This window comes from Triturus cristatus, chromosome 2_1, assembly GCF_964204655.1.
Source record: "Triturus cristatus chromosome 2_1, aTriCri1.1, whole genome shotgun sequence".
NCBI lineage: Eukaryota > Metazoa > Chordata > Amphibia > Caudata > Salamandridae > Triturus > Triturus cristatus.
In genome coordinates this window covers 842552318-842567104 of record NC_140581.1, presented here as the reverse complement: position 1 = coordinate 842567104, position 14787 = coordinate 842552318, and the positions used below count along the sequence as shown (strand labels likewise).

The following is a 14787-nucleotide window of genomic DNA, read 5'->3' as shown; positions in this document are numbered from 1 at the left end:
CCCCCCCCCCGTCTGTCTGCGTGCTGGAGGAGAATTATGCATGAGGATTATAGTGGCCCTAGACCTAAGCAGCTTCCTCTGGATATTACAGACATGATCCTTCCATTGACTACTTCGAAGTCGATTTAAAGGGATGTTCAAAACTTCTCAATATATTTGTCTCTTTGACAAACAACTTCCTAAACAGAATTTTAGAGGCGACCAAAAAGGTAAAACTAATAACAAATTTTTACATATTATGTTTTTTTTTTAGGTCAGTTGTGAAGCACAAGTTGGACTTCGAGCAGCGGGGAGTGTCCCTTTGAAGGCGGTACTGCAGCTGCTGCTACGCAGAGAGGAGGGGGAAGGAACTCTCCACTGTGAACACTGCCGGGTTGAATAAATTGGTTGTTTATTCTCAAACTGTCTGCTGGGGTAGGAAACCCTGTACTACAGATCCCTGTCCCAGGCAGAGGACATACACAGGCACCCCCACTCGCAGTGCCGTTGAAACGCACACCTCCCTGTTCTACTCTATCAGCACAGGTTTAAACGTTTACTAGCCTGCCTTTCCACACCGCTCTCCGTCCACTGCAGGGGAGAAGGGTGGCTGTGATCCAGGTGGCTGCGTTAGAAGGCACTACACTCTTGCTATTGGTCTTGCAGGAAAATACAGAATTATTTTCTGTATCAGTGGTGGTGGAAAAGAAGGTGTACGAGGTGGTATCTAAACGAGGTGGCATCTAAACGAGGTGGCCTTGGCATCACCAACGAGCAATAGCCATACTCCATTTTTTAAGGACGCGGTGAATGGATTTGTTTCTGCGCAAGGTATTGTAAACACATGGGTATAGGTAGCGTTGTGTGGAACTATTTTAGAGCCTAGAAAGAGCATTTGCAAGTTTAAGACCACAAGAAGCATCGAGAGGAACAACTTCAGAGACCTGTTCGGGTCGGCAGTACTAACTGGACCTTCTGCCGTGATTGGCACCTTTGTAAATGGAGTCTGTTGGAGAGAGGCGAGTTTCCCCAGACGCTGAGCTCTTTCAGCAGTCCCGCTCAGATTCACCCTGGAGACAGACCCGGTGTCATTTCCCTTGATGGGAGAATAATGCTCGGAGTCCCTTCTCACATTGTATCTTCTGGTTTGCATCCTGGTCTTCCACATATGCAGAGGCCCTTCACAGGCTAGCTGCATCCCCTGCCTGCATGCTGGGCGTGCACTGCCCATTTCAAAGTACGGCTGGGAGGTCAGTCACTAAAGCAGAGTGCTACTAACGCTCTTATGTCATATAGTAAACAATAGATACTATTATCATGCCAGCATTATGGTAGGGTCTTCCAGTATGGTATTGCTATTTAGAATATTTCTGTTTCAAAAAAGGGAAGTGGAAGGGTAGGCAGAGAGGACAGTGTAATACCCAATGCCATGATGATAGCAAGGAATACAAATATGAAAGAAAATGAAAGATATTCAGCTTCTGTGAAGGGAGACTACAGAATGGGCCAAATAGTGAAAGGAAAGAATGGCTTTTGTGAGATGGGAAAGGACAGAAGGAAGAGACACAGAGAGATAGACACAAGAGAGGGAAGGATAGGAGAGATGTCTGTACATGGAAAGGGGAGCTAAATAGAGGGAGAGAGAGACGTATCGGCTACATAACATATATTGGTACCAGAGAATGGTCATTTTGCACTGACCTATATTTTCCCCAGCGTGGCAATTAAACATTTATTTTGCGCAGATTGTAGGGTGCAAATGTCGTGTCTGCACCGGTTGTTGAGTGCAAAACTGCTCTTTAGAGATCTATGTGGCACCTGATGTCTTTGCTAGGCCAAGGAAAGTATGTAGAAACCGACCAGAGCAAAAATAGGGTTTTGTATCTGGTCGTTCACTAATATATAATGTAGACATTCATTGATATGTGTTGGAGGTGTCCTTTTTTAGCGCCGTTCATTCAGAATAAATGTTGGTACAAAGTTGCCCTTCCTCAGTGCTAAGTTATGTAAGGTGTTGGGACTGAAGGGATTTGTGGTAAATAGTTCTGTTTTATTAGAAATCGAATTACTATGAGATTATTATGGTGAAGTCCTATTGCACAACTGCATCTTGTGGAAGGAATGTTTGAAAAGAACAAGTTACTTACCTTCGGTAACGCTTTTTCTGGTGGATACAATATCTGCCTGTGGATTCCTCACCTTTTGAATACCCCCTGCGCCAGCATTCCGTGGGAAAATTATTCCCTAGCCCTCCCACGTTGACGAGGACGTCACAATAGCACGGCTCCGCACACGGCACCGTATGACGTCATCGGAGCCACATAAGGACCTAGTCGGCGTGCTGATGTCAGTTACACCCATTCTTTCCGTGCCGCCGAGGAAAACAGGTGGTCCGACACATTTTCAAATGCACACATAGCATATCAAATAAAAAAAAAAATATATATATATATATACACACACACACACACACACACATATATATATATATATATATATATATACACACAAATGCATAATCAAGAAATACATAGAGAAATAGCAACAGAAAAAGCATTTCTCAATATTAAAATATAAACATGATTAAGACATATTAAAATAAAACATTTTTTGGTAGAAACGGGTGGATACCGTGGAGGCGGGTGGGAGCGTGAGGAATCCACAGGCAGATATTGTATCCACCAGAAAATGCGTTACCAAAAGGTAAGTGACTTGTTCTTCTGATGGATACTTCTGCCTGTGGATTCCTCAACTTTTGAATAGATTCCCTAAGCTGTACCTCTCCCGGAGGAGGGTGTCCACCTGACTAGACCAAAAAATCCTGCAAAACAGAGCGAGCAAAATGGCCATCCCTCCTAACCTCAGAGTCCAAGCAGTAATGCTTTGCAAAGGTGTGGAGGGAGGCCCGGGTTGCTGCCTTACAGATATCAAGAACAGGAACACCTCTAGCCAAAGCAGAAGTAGACTTAGCTCTGGTGGAATGAGCTCCGATACCTTCAGGCGGTTCCTTCTTGGCCAGGGTGTAGCAGATCTTGATGCACACGATGATCCACCTGGAAAGCGTCCTCTTGTGCACTGCCTTGCCTTTCATTTTCCCAACATAGCCCACGAAGAGCTGATCGTCCAGCCTCAGATCTCTAGTCCGATCCAAATCGAAGCGGACAGCCCTCTTAGGGTCCAACCGATGCAGTCTCTCTTCCTCCTTGGAAGGGTGGTGGAGGGGGGGGGGGGGGAGGGGGGGAATAAAAGGTGGATTGTTCTAGAAGAAAAGGGGTAACCACCTTGGGAAGGAAAGCAGCCCTGGCCCTTAGAACCAACTTATCGGCATGAATGGTCAGGAAAGGAGGTTTCGAACTAAGAGCTTGAAGCTCACTCACTTACCCTCCTAGCCGAGGTAATGGCAATCGAGAAAACGGTTTTAAAAGAAAGAAGCCTCAACGGGCAAGAGTGAAGAGGCTCAAATGGAGAACCCATTAAAAAAGTGAGTACGAGATTCAAATCCCACTGAGGCATAATGAAAGGTGGGGGAGGAAACTTATTCGTAAGGCCCTTAATGAACCTCATGACCATGGGGGACTTAAATAAAGACGGCTGGTCCGGCAAACATAAAAAGGCTGACAAAGCCAATAAATAGCCATTAACAGTGGCTACAGTACAGCCTTGTTGTGCTGAAGATAGAGAAAACTCCAAAATATTAGACAAACGAGCCTTCAAAGGGTCAATTTCTCTCCCTCTCTCTTTCGCTCGCTCTCTCCGCACCACTTAACAAATCTGGACCTTCTGGAAGAGTAAACAGACTTAGTGGAGTGTTGCCTGGATGATAAAATAACGTCCACCATCTCTGGCGGGAGAGAGAAGGAACTCAGGTTGCCCCGTTCAATCTCCAGGCATGAAGGTGCAAGCTCTGGAGGTGGGGGTGTAGAACCTGCTCGGGCGACAGAGAGGAGGTCTGCCCTGAGAGAAAGACAGAGCGGACGGTGCGACGAGAGGTGATGTAGGTCTGTGTACCACACCCTTCTTGGCCAATCCGGGGCGATCAATACAACTCTGGCCCGGTCTTGGCAAATCTCCCTCAGAACCCAAAGAATCAAGGGTTTGGGAGGAAACGCGTAAAGGAGTTGTGAGCTCCAATCCATCTGAAACGCATCCCCCAAAGCTCCCTGCATCTGAAACTGCAGAATAACGGGCAGTGCGCGTTCTTGTGAGTGGCTAACAGGTCCAACAGAGGAGATCCCCACATCTGAAAGATGCGATGGGCCACCTCCGGATGAAGCCGCCACTCGTGATCTGCCAAGTAATGCCGACAGGCTGTCCGCACGAACATTCAGCACACCGGCCAGATGATTTGCAAACACACAAATCCGTTGGCCCTGAGCCCAGGACCAGAGCCGCAGAGCCTCTCGAGAGAGGCGATACAACCCTACACCTCCCTGTTTGTTGATGTTCCACATCGCGGTAGTGTTGTCCGTCAGGACCTGAACCGACTGACCGCGAAGGGAGAAAAGCCTTCAGTGCCAAACGTATCGCCCGCAATTCCAGAAGGTTGATGTGAAGCAACCTTTCCTCTGGAGAACAAAGGCCTTTGACCTCCAGATCCCCCACATGAGCACCCCACCCTAGAGTGGAGGCATCCATGATCACGGTGGCCACCGGCGGAGGAGGCTGAAAGGGTTTTCCTTGAGACAGGTTGCCCTACACACTCCACCAAGACAGCTCCACTGCAGCTTCTCTGGAGATTCTGATATTCTCCCCGAGATCTCCATTGTGCTGATACCACTGCCTGCGGAGGCACCACTGGAGTGCCCTCATGTGCCAGCGTGCATGGTTGACCAACAGAATGCAGGAAGTGAACAGACCGAGCAGGCGAAGAACCTTCAGGACTGGAACAACCGCTCCATCGTGAAATAAAGGAATCATTTCCTGCATGTCGAGAATCCTCTGCGGAGGCGGGAATGCCCGACACACAGAAGTGTCCAGTATTGCCCCTATGAACAGGCTGCGCTGAGAAGGCACCAGGTGAGATTTGGGTACATTTATCGAAAAGCCCAATTTGAACAACAGATGAATAGTCACTTGCAAGTGGCGCGAAACCAACTCTGGAGACTCCGCTTTCAACAGCCAGTCGTCCAGGTAGGGGAAAACAGGAACCCCTGACCACCTGAGATGAGCCGCTACCACCACCATCACCTTTGTAAAGACTCGAGGCGCGGGAGTGAGACCGAACGGAAGAACCGCAAACTGGTAATGTTGCAATCCCACCGTGCACCGGATATACTTCCGATGCGACTTCAGGATGGGAAGATGAAAATGCGCATCCTGCAGATCGATGGACACCATCCAGTCTTCCTGTTGCAGCGCAAGGAGAACCTGAGCCAAGGTCAAAATGTTGAACTTTTCCTGCCGGAGGTAAAGGTTCAAAATCCTGAGGTCCAAGATTGGTCTCAAACGACCATCCTTTTTGGGGATCAGGAAATAACGGGAGTAACAACCCTGACCCCTTTCCTGCTCCGGAACTACCTCTATCGCACCTTTTTGGAGTAATGCAAGAACCTCCTGCTGCAAAAGCAGCAAGTGGTCTTCTGAACAACCACCCTGGCAAAGAGGGTAAGGAGGAGGAAACTCCAAAAATGGGAGGGCGTACCCATTCTCTACAAGATTCAAGACCCAACGATCCGATGTGATCAGTCTCCAATCTTGTAGAATGTGAGACACTCGACCTCCAACTGGACCAACATGTTCTAAGATGAGGAATCTAGAACTGCTTTCCTGATGTACCAATGGTGGCAGGAGGGGAGGAAGAGGAGGAGGCCTGTTGACGATTTGCACCCCTGAAGCCTCTTATTCTTCCCTCTGTACGATTTGTACAAGGGATTTTGCTGTTGATGGCTCTGCTGAAATTGTTGGCGGCCACAAAAGGAAGCAGATCTCTCAAAGCCCCGATATATCTTGTGCCCATAACCTCTAGACTGCACCTAGAGGCCTAAAGATCTTGCGGTAGCTCTACTTTCTTTGAAACGTTCCAAGGCTGAGTCCGCCTTAGAACCCAAGAGCGTTGACCCATCAAAGGGTAAATCCAACACGGTCGCCTGCACATTGGCCGAAAACCCTGAAGACTTGAGCCATGCCCGTCTCCTTGTAGCCACAGAGTTAGCAGTGTCAATGCCTGACTGAATCACTTGTCATGCTGCGGCCTGCGAATCTGAAAGGACTTCCAAGAAGTTGGCACGATCCTCCTCAGGCAACTTAGGAGCCAATTGAACATCAATGCATGTATATCTCGCCCAAGAAGGCAAGTCACAATAGTTGACTTTGGAGCCATACTTGCAGAAGAAAATACCTTCTTCGCAGCTTGCTCCGTCTTTCTCGAGTCCCTGTCACCCAAAATGGTAGGAAAAGCACCAGAAGACTGTTTTGAGCATGAAGCTTGGACAACTAGACTCTCTGTGTCGGATGTGATGACAAAAAAGCTGGATCACCAAGGGCAGGCTTGTATCTTCGAGATAGAACGAGATACAGCCGGAGCAGACTAAGGCTTCTGCCACACCTCCAGAATTGGATCCGTTAAAGCATCTGTGAATGGAAGTAGAGGCTCAGAAGTTGATGAATAAGTATTCAAAATTTCCGTCAGCATATTGGACTTAATCTCAGCAGAGGGACGTTTAAGGCCCAATACATCATCTGCCTTCTTTATGACTACATGATAAGGTGCAATGTCCTGCACACCACAACCACTTGCAGATGGTAAGTCATACTCAGGGGAAGTATCTAGGCAACTAGCTTCCTGAAGGCCTTCAAACTCATCCATAGAGTCCACAATTTCTCCTTCCTCCTGTTCTTGCAAATACTCCTCCTCCTCAAGCAATCTCTGAGCTTCTCTCCTGGAGCGTTGCTTAGGCAACGGTGTCGGTGGAGCCACACACGGCGCCGGAGAAGACACCAGCGGCGTCGATGGAAAAGCCTCGACATCGAACCTCGACATCGATCGAATCCGAGGTGGAGCAGACTCCGCAGCTGAAGGAGTCCGGGGAGCCGGAGTAGACTATCTCGGCGCCGGGAAATGCCACGCCGGAGTCTACGGCATAAAAGGTGCCTGGGGATAGAACTGAGGCACACCCAGGTTGAATGCCAGAGGACCCACGGGGCCTGAAGGCGAACCGGATGGAGTCGAGGCTCTTGTAAATAAATCAAACATCGCATGGAGAAAATGCGAAGAGTCAGCCCCAGGAGCAGGAAAAGGAGGATATGGATCCGTACGTTCCTATAGGGGAGTCACCTGAGGTCGCACTGGAGAATGCGGAGCCGGCGCCGGCGCCCGCACAAGTGAAGCCACACTGCCTGGAGAGTATCCTAACGGCGCCGGTGACTCTTCATGAAGCGAAGAAGACTCTGAAATCTGCGACGCCACAGCCGGAGATGGTACTGGCGTCGCTTGAGGAGGAGTAGGAGAGATGAAATCCCTTCTCCGAGGTCGCTCAGCTGGAGTCGGCGACCTCGACTTCGAGACCCCGGCCTTTGAAGAATTATGTCGAGAGATGTCTCCTCTTGGATTTTTTGTGCTTCTTTGACCTCAAAGTGTGAGAAGACGAAGACTTTGCCCTCTTCCTACCTCTCTTTTTCTTCTTGGCTTTTGCCATAAACAATTTGGCTTCACATTCTTTGATAGCCTTAGGATTCATTTTTCTGCAGCTCCTGCATTCCTCAACGTCGTGGTCAGAGGATAAACACCAGAGGCAGTCATCATGCGGATCCGTGATAGACATGTGTCCGCCACACTCTCTGCAGGGTTTGAATCCGGTCTTCACTGAAGTGGTTGCTGAGATAGTGTTATTCATAGGCTATATAAGTCTCCAACTTGTGATAGTTCAATAACCTATTGAATGCTAGCTCCTTCACTCCTCCATTTTAGAAAAGAGCTGAGAATACATCTATTCAAGTAACACATCAACCATCGTTGATGAGACCCTCAATGTCCACTGGTGGCTCTTGTCCGCAACTAACAGAGACCACCACTGATCATGCTCCTGAATCTCTTCCAAGTACAATGCAATTACTTCCTAACGAGTTTAAAACCAAGTCCCTATAAGTACATCAACAGGAGAATGCACTTTCCGCAACTACAAAAAAATATACTACAATCTGCACTAATTTGCGCACCCTGTTCCAAAAGTAAAACGTCTCTGAACTCCAAAAGAAGAAAGGTTTTATGTGCAGTAAAAGGTCCTCAAATTTTTCGTTTTGCTTTACCCTTTCTGAAATAATATGCGGAACAGCCAGAATTGTACACATAAAAAAATAGATTTTGCTCTTCAAAATAAGCTGAAAAGAAGTTACATTCATAATAGCTTTACTACACAATGGAATCGCCTGAAAAACCTTGTGTGGGGGCATAGTAATTTAGCAGTGGAAATTAAGGCACTGTCAAAAGTATTTTGAAATTTTAATATCATTTATTCATTCATTAGTTACTTTTGACTGATTAAGCAAAATAAACATGAAGAAAATGTTTTACACTCACCGTCTTGAACAACTACTTCATCAGACTCTCCTTTTCCTTTCGTATACTCTAGCGAATAAGACAGCCCGTTGCAACCTCTGGTACGGACACCAATTTTCAAACCAATCTGTTTTAAGAAAGTACTTATTAAAAATTAGAATAAAGTGTTTTCCTTGTTTTCAGATTCCTACTCTGATTAATGAAATTGCAACGAATGGCCCTGTTTTTCCAATTGAAAACAGCTCAAATACCTATTTAACAGGAATTGAAGATACTTTTCCTAATCTTTAAAAGTTCCATTACCTTCAAGGTTACTTAACTCAAACTAAAAAAGAGCAATTACTAACCCTTCTGTGGTTATGTTCCTCACTTTAACGAACCCCCTACTTGTAACATTTACACAGTGCATAGGGTAGGAGCAGAAATACAAGGTGCTACATTGGTGAATTTAATAAGATGATAGTCTGTTAATAACTGGTGTTCCTTTTGCCCTAATGGCTTCATGATTATTCCTAGTGGTTGTATGGCACTACACAGTGGTCGAAAATACTGACCTACAAAAGTAACATATCCACACCATCACAGACCTCTAAATTGTAAGGTAAGTATATATATATATTGACTATTCTTAGCCCCACATCTACTTGCACAGATTTACCATGCAATGTAGTCACTAGGGTGATAATGTTGCGATATTTCCCAGTACTATTCCAAATATCAGTGTGACAAATAGACAAAACCGAAATATTAGAAGACTAGGAAGTGAAGAATCTGCAATGGATCTAAAGTTCAACCAAGAAATACTTCTAGCACACTGTCAGATTCTTCCCCTTACCGTTCGTTACCTTGCACGTTTGGATATCACCACTCACAGAGCTAATATATATTCTGTAAGCAAAAGAATTCTAGAAGATAGAATACCAAAATCAAGCTCCTGTGGTGTATCGAAGGTCAAACAGTAGGGCATGGAAAAGCAGCATACATAAGAATATTCTGCTGACATATAGATCCCCTCGATCAGAAATCCCAAAAACTTGCACCCTGCAGTTAAAGGAGCCGTCAGATTTATATAAAGCCCAGCTTCTGGGTAAGTGCCTATCTGCGGTCGAGGAAGTAAAGATTGTATTTCCTTTATCAAAGGGAAAATTGTAAAAACAGCCAAAAAGCTTGATCAGGAATTGCAAAAAATTGGAGCATAAAGCAAAACTCTGTTCTCAGAAAAAAGTATTATAATTCAAACGGACCATTAATGTGGAATAGGCTGGGTGGGGGACCATTTTGTGCGAATACTTTGGAGAAAAACACGAGATGCTGAGCAAAACACTTTAGAATGTCCAACCATAATAAAAAGGGGAGGGGGGGGGGGGGGGGGGGGGAAGAGAGTAAGAAGTTTTTTGGGTGTGTTCACTTTGCTTCCAAAAAAAAAAAAGACACGTAATCAACAGGAGAGAGAGCTCACATGAACCAATCCTGATAGTCTCTCTGCCTTTCCTAAATTGCCCAATTGCAGTCTGCTTAGGGATCTATGGTTTAGTCCTGAAGAAAACCGTTTGACCATGGAGGCAGAATAATGTGGCTGAAACATGTAGACCCAAAGACGTTGGAGTTTATTAAATACTCCTATAACAGCACCTTTAGTTTTTAACCTTGCCTAAGGACCCTAGAATAAATTCTAGAAAAAGATAAAGGGATAAAGTTAGGCAATTTTATATTTAGATCCATCCTTAAAGAAAAATAAGTGCTCTCTGGGCTATCAAGGTTGAGCCCACTCAGATACATAAAGTTCCTGGGTGAGGCCTTGAAGCACGTCAATAATAACCCTACTGGGTGTTTAAAATAAATAGGTATGCCCCTTTTGGGAAGGCAGAGAGACTATCAACATTAGATCTAGTGAGTTCTCGCTCTCCTAATTATTAAAAATATTTTGATTGTCCAAGAACATTAAATATTAGTCACCAACAAGGCACATCTTTAATAGGCTCAAATACAGTCCAGTACACAGACCATATAGTCAAGAAACCTTTAAGAGTGACATCTTGCATCATCAATCTCCCTAGAACATCAGCTCTCAAAATACTCTCATAAGTACCTATACATTATCATTACTTGAAGCTACGTAAAACTTCTTCTTCCTTGACATAGTTGTAGTTTCTCAACATTAGATAAGTCAGATGAGATATTTTCAAAAAGGATTACTGCTGTAACAAGATTAACCATTTTCACCCAAGGAAATCAACCGAGCAGGACACTATTTCACTGGCCAAACCCCTGGAGCTCAGCAGGAAACCTAATCAAAACAGACGTTTAGCAGGGGCTATAACATTGACAAGTGCCCTTACAATCAGGGTACAACTAAAACACTCTGGTGAATGGAAACTTCATCCTTTCAATCAACTTTCTTACTAGCACATGCTCTGTATTAGTTAAAATTTTAAATACAAATCTATGCTGTCGCCAACTAAATGTAAAGACCTTTCTAACCCTTTATTGTCAGCATATATATGTTCAGTATGCATGCCATGCTAGAGAGGTGTTGAAAAACGTTGTCATTTAGTGAAGGAGCAACCGCAGACTATTATGTATGTAAATGGGTGTGCATGGGGTGGTGGTGAAGAACCCCAATGTATTCTCCGAAGAAATCATTTATTTCTTCTCTAAAGGGGAAATTCTCTGAATGTTGCTTCAGTTTTCAGGCCCAGAGCCCACTCTCCACGTGGTGTCAATAGGAAATTTTGTTTAAAAAAAAAAAATCTTGATATACCAAAATAACCTTTGCACAGATTTTCGGAGGTTTGAGGAGTACAAAGGTACCTGGGGTCAGCTTGATGAAAGATCGGATTACGCTTTGAGAAACTGCAGAAAAGAATCCTGACAAAATGATGACTTGTAACCCTGCACAAATTCATAGGTTCCGAACAGTAAAAAGGACACACATTTTTCTTACAATTCCTTAATTACAATTTTAAGTATCATTTTCGAAAAAAATTAAATAAGACTTTTTGGGGGGGGAATTTAAAGAATTTACTATTGCGACACAGGCACTAGAACAGATGGGGAAAGTGGAAAGATGCACATGATAGAACAGAGGAAGGGAAGAACAGAAGGGGTAATGGTTAAGTCAAGAGGTTTAAAATACAGTGGTGTGCTGGAAGGGTATAAGTACGTAACACCACTACAGGAAGATGGGATAGGCTTAGGGTGATGGCTAGAGAAGGGAAGATGGTTACGGCAGGATACATGGCTTCCCCCCCCCCCCCGCCCAAAACTGAAAAAAACAAAATATTCTGCAATGTACTGGACTAGAAATATCTTTGTCAGCTAACACCCACTTTTACCATATTAAAATGAAATTACATCAGTTCACACCCTTCCAGCTAGTGATCCACACCTCTGACTAGTCTTTAGTTCAACTATCAGGATAACATGTGGCCACAGAACCTTGAAAGCAAATGCATTTTACCTACTTTAGCACCACAAAGAGGCATACCATGTTCAAAGTTAATCTTATGCCCATTAGAAGACTGTGGGAGATCACCTTATACCCAATTAATTGAACAAAAGGCATAGTTTTCAAAAGTACATATATGTTAAATTAGCTACCTATAAATAGAAAGATTTAGTATAAATTGAATTCAGTCTTCATCCTGGTCTAAAATGTTTAACAATATAGGTTTTCCCCGTTTAGTACTTATTAGTATCTGCCATGCACTACATATGTTACTGACTAAAGGTAACATATTAAAATACATTGGCTGGTCTGCCAGCATTTCTCCCCTACAATAGACTGTATCAAACCATTTTATTTGGTGTCATGTAATTCTATAAAATGATCTGGTGTTAAATGAATTAACAATTGACTTAAACTGGTTACTAAAAAATGTTGACGCTGCTAAACTTGCTAAGTTTACCCTTCAGACAAAAGTTGCAGCCGTAAGAGCACACTTGAGTTCCATAAAAGGCAAGGCCAGTTCAGCTTCAGTCTTTCCATTTCACCAGTTATTCTCATTTGGGGACGACTACTTCGCCACTTATCAATTCACTATATTGCCACATCATTTATACAAGTTTGTGGAAAATTATCTTTTTCAATCTGATTTTAAATAAACTGTAAAGACTTGAACAAATCCAGTTTGTTAAAATAATTTTTTACTGAGCATGTTGTTGGCCCATTCACTGGGTGAAAACAGCAGTAACCCTGCCTTTAAATTAGTTGGAGTGAGAGAAAGAGATATGGAGATCAAAGAAGAAAGTCGGGGAAAGAGACAGGGAGAGTCCGACAGAAAAGGAGAGAGAGAAGATAGACACACGAGGAGAGACAAAAAAATACCATACACAGCTATACATTGTGGGCATTCACAAACATTGTGCAGGTAGTTCCCAACTCTAAAAGCACATTAAAAAAATAGTTGTGTGAAAGCAGGTGATAACTAGCGTAATTTTTACGAATGGGTTAGTATGTGGCAATTTTTCTGACATATATATTTTCATAAATTGTTTGAATTTTCCTGACTTCACACTCAAGCCTCAAATGTAAAACATCCAAACTACAATTTGAACACCACTTTCTAAGCATGTAAACATAAAATGTAATGACAAAAGCAATATTTGCTCATTAACACAATGTTGCTGTGCTTACATTGCAAGACTGTTTTAATAAAGCTTGCAGCAGAATTCACCTGCAAGCTAAAATTAATGATTGTTTTATTGATGTATGAGATATTTCAGAGTCATCCACAATATCAAACTGCTAACAGCAACATAAATAATTATAATATTAAAACTAATTACTTTAACAGTTTAAAAACAGCAATGCATCTTAACAACAAGAAGCACTAAATCTAATAATGTGATTCATCTCAACTGTACACGCAAACTAGTGCCACAATGTGCACTTCCCATTTCGGTCTGTAAAGAAACAAACATACTTACATGATCAGGTTTCTCCTTGAGTAGTTGTCTTATCTTATTTACTGCTGAAGGTGTCTGGAAAATATATTCACACGTTTTTTAAATGAACAGCTCAGCATAGCTTAAGCAGACACAATTCATTAAGCTATTATTGAAAAATAGTCTAGCGCGAACAGTCAACTGAGAGACAATGAATAAACTCAACTAGCTATCATATCTAAAGGTAGTCTTTAATGTTGTAGAACCTAATTAAGTAACGTTAGCAAGCTACTTTTTAAATTATGTTAACCTATTATTTTTTTTAAAAGGCTTTCCCCACCTCACACAGGATTATAGGATGGGACACGGACTCCAGTACAAACTAAAGAGGGTTTAGCTCACATTCAAAAGCTACAACGGCTATTTTTGAGACAAATATTAGATTCTCTCCCCTCTTACTTTTAGGATAGATCAACAACATATTTTGATAACCCTATTAGCTGTGAAAGGTCTGTATTGTATGTTTTTCACAGTGAATACTTTAACTCAGTAAACTAAAAACGAACATAAACAGACTAATGTTGCATGCACGATGCAGCTCCTCCTATTCACAATGCGAACATGTTGCAAAGGCGATTTCAATCAGTAAATGCGAAAGCGACAGAGAAACATAAATGTAAAATAAAACCCTTGGCATCACAAGATCAACCTCTAGGATTCTAACCTTGGAGATTAAATAATTACGAAAGAGGCTGCTCGAATACACATTAAAAAACTCCATAAGCCCCCACCCTGCTTGCCTCAAATTATGTCCTGTACACTAACTTCACTCAGTGAAAAAATAAATTGCTCATGCACATCCACGCAAGTGTGGGGCCTGTGGGCTCGGAACAGATGTTGAAGCATTATCTAAATTGTGTGGCTTTTAATAATTGAAAGCCCGCAATTGGCTAAAGGCAGGATCATGTCCCGCCTTCTCTCTAAATGATGACTCCCACGGCCTAGGGAGCTCGGGAGCCAGCAGCAGCGCGGCCGGGTGGCAGCTGCATACTTAACATTCTTTTCAGTGCGTGCGCACCACACGCGGTCCTGATTAGTTCTGAAAAATTAAACCTTCCCAGTCAAAGTCTGACCTGATGTTTACGTAGGCCAACAGGGTAGTCAATACACTATAGACCACGGGTACTCATAGTACGGCCCGCGGGCCGCCTGAGGCCCGGCAAGCCTCCCTTGGCGGCCCGCGGACCTTGCAGACATCGTACCCGTGGTTAACAAAAAATTAAAATAATGAGTCTTCCTAAACACTGTCGGTTGCACCAGCGCAACTGTCTCTGCTCTGTGGGGGCCGGGCGGTTCCAGGGATAGTCAGAGTGGAGCTTCGGGGCCTCAGAAGAGGTGAAAAACAACAATTGACATGCAAATGGTCT

General features: G+C 43.6%; 1 protein-coding gene across 1 annotated transcript in view; it reads right to left on the bottom strand.

Annotated features, from left to right (window-relative positions):
• ISCA1 (iron-sulfur cluster assembly 1) overlaps positions 1 to 14787 on the bottom strand; it is a 59911-nt gene that overhangs the window by 20700 nt on the left and 24424 nt on the right. Inside the window, exons 2-3 of the mRNA XM_085632924.1 lie at positions 13403 to 13456; positions 8495 to 8600 (exon numbers count right to left, since the gene is read on the bottom strand). Coding sequence (XP_085489050.1) covers positions 8495 to 8600; positions 13403 to 13456 — 160 coding nt within the window. The remainder of the gene's footprint in view (positions 1 to 8494; positions 8601 to 13402; positions 13457 to 14787) is intronic.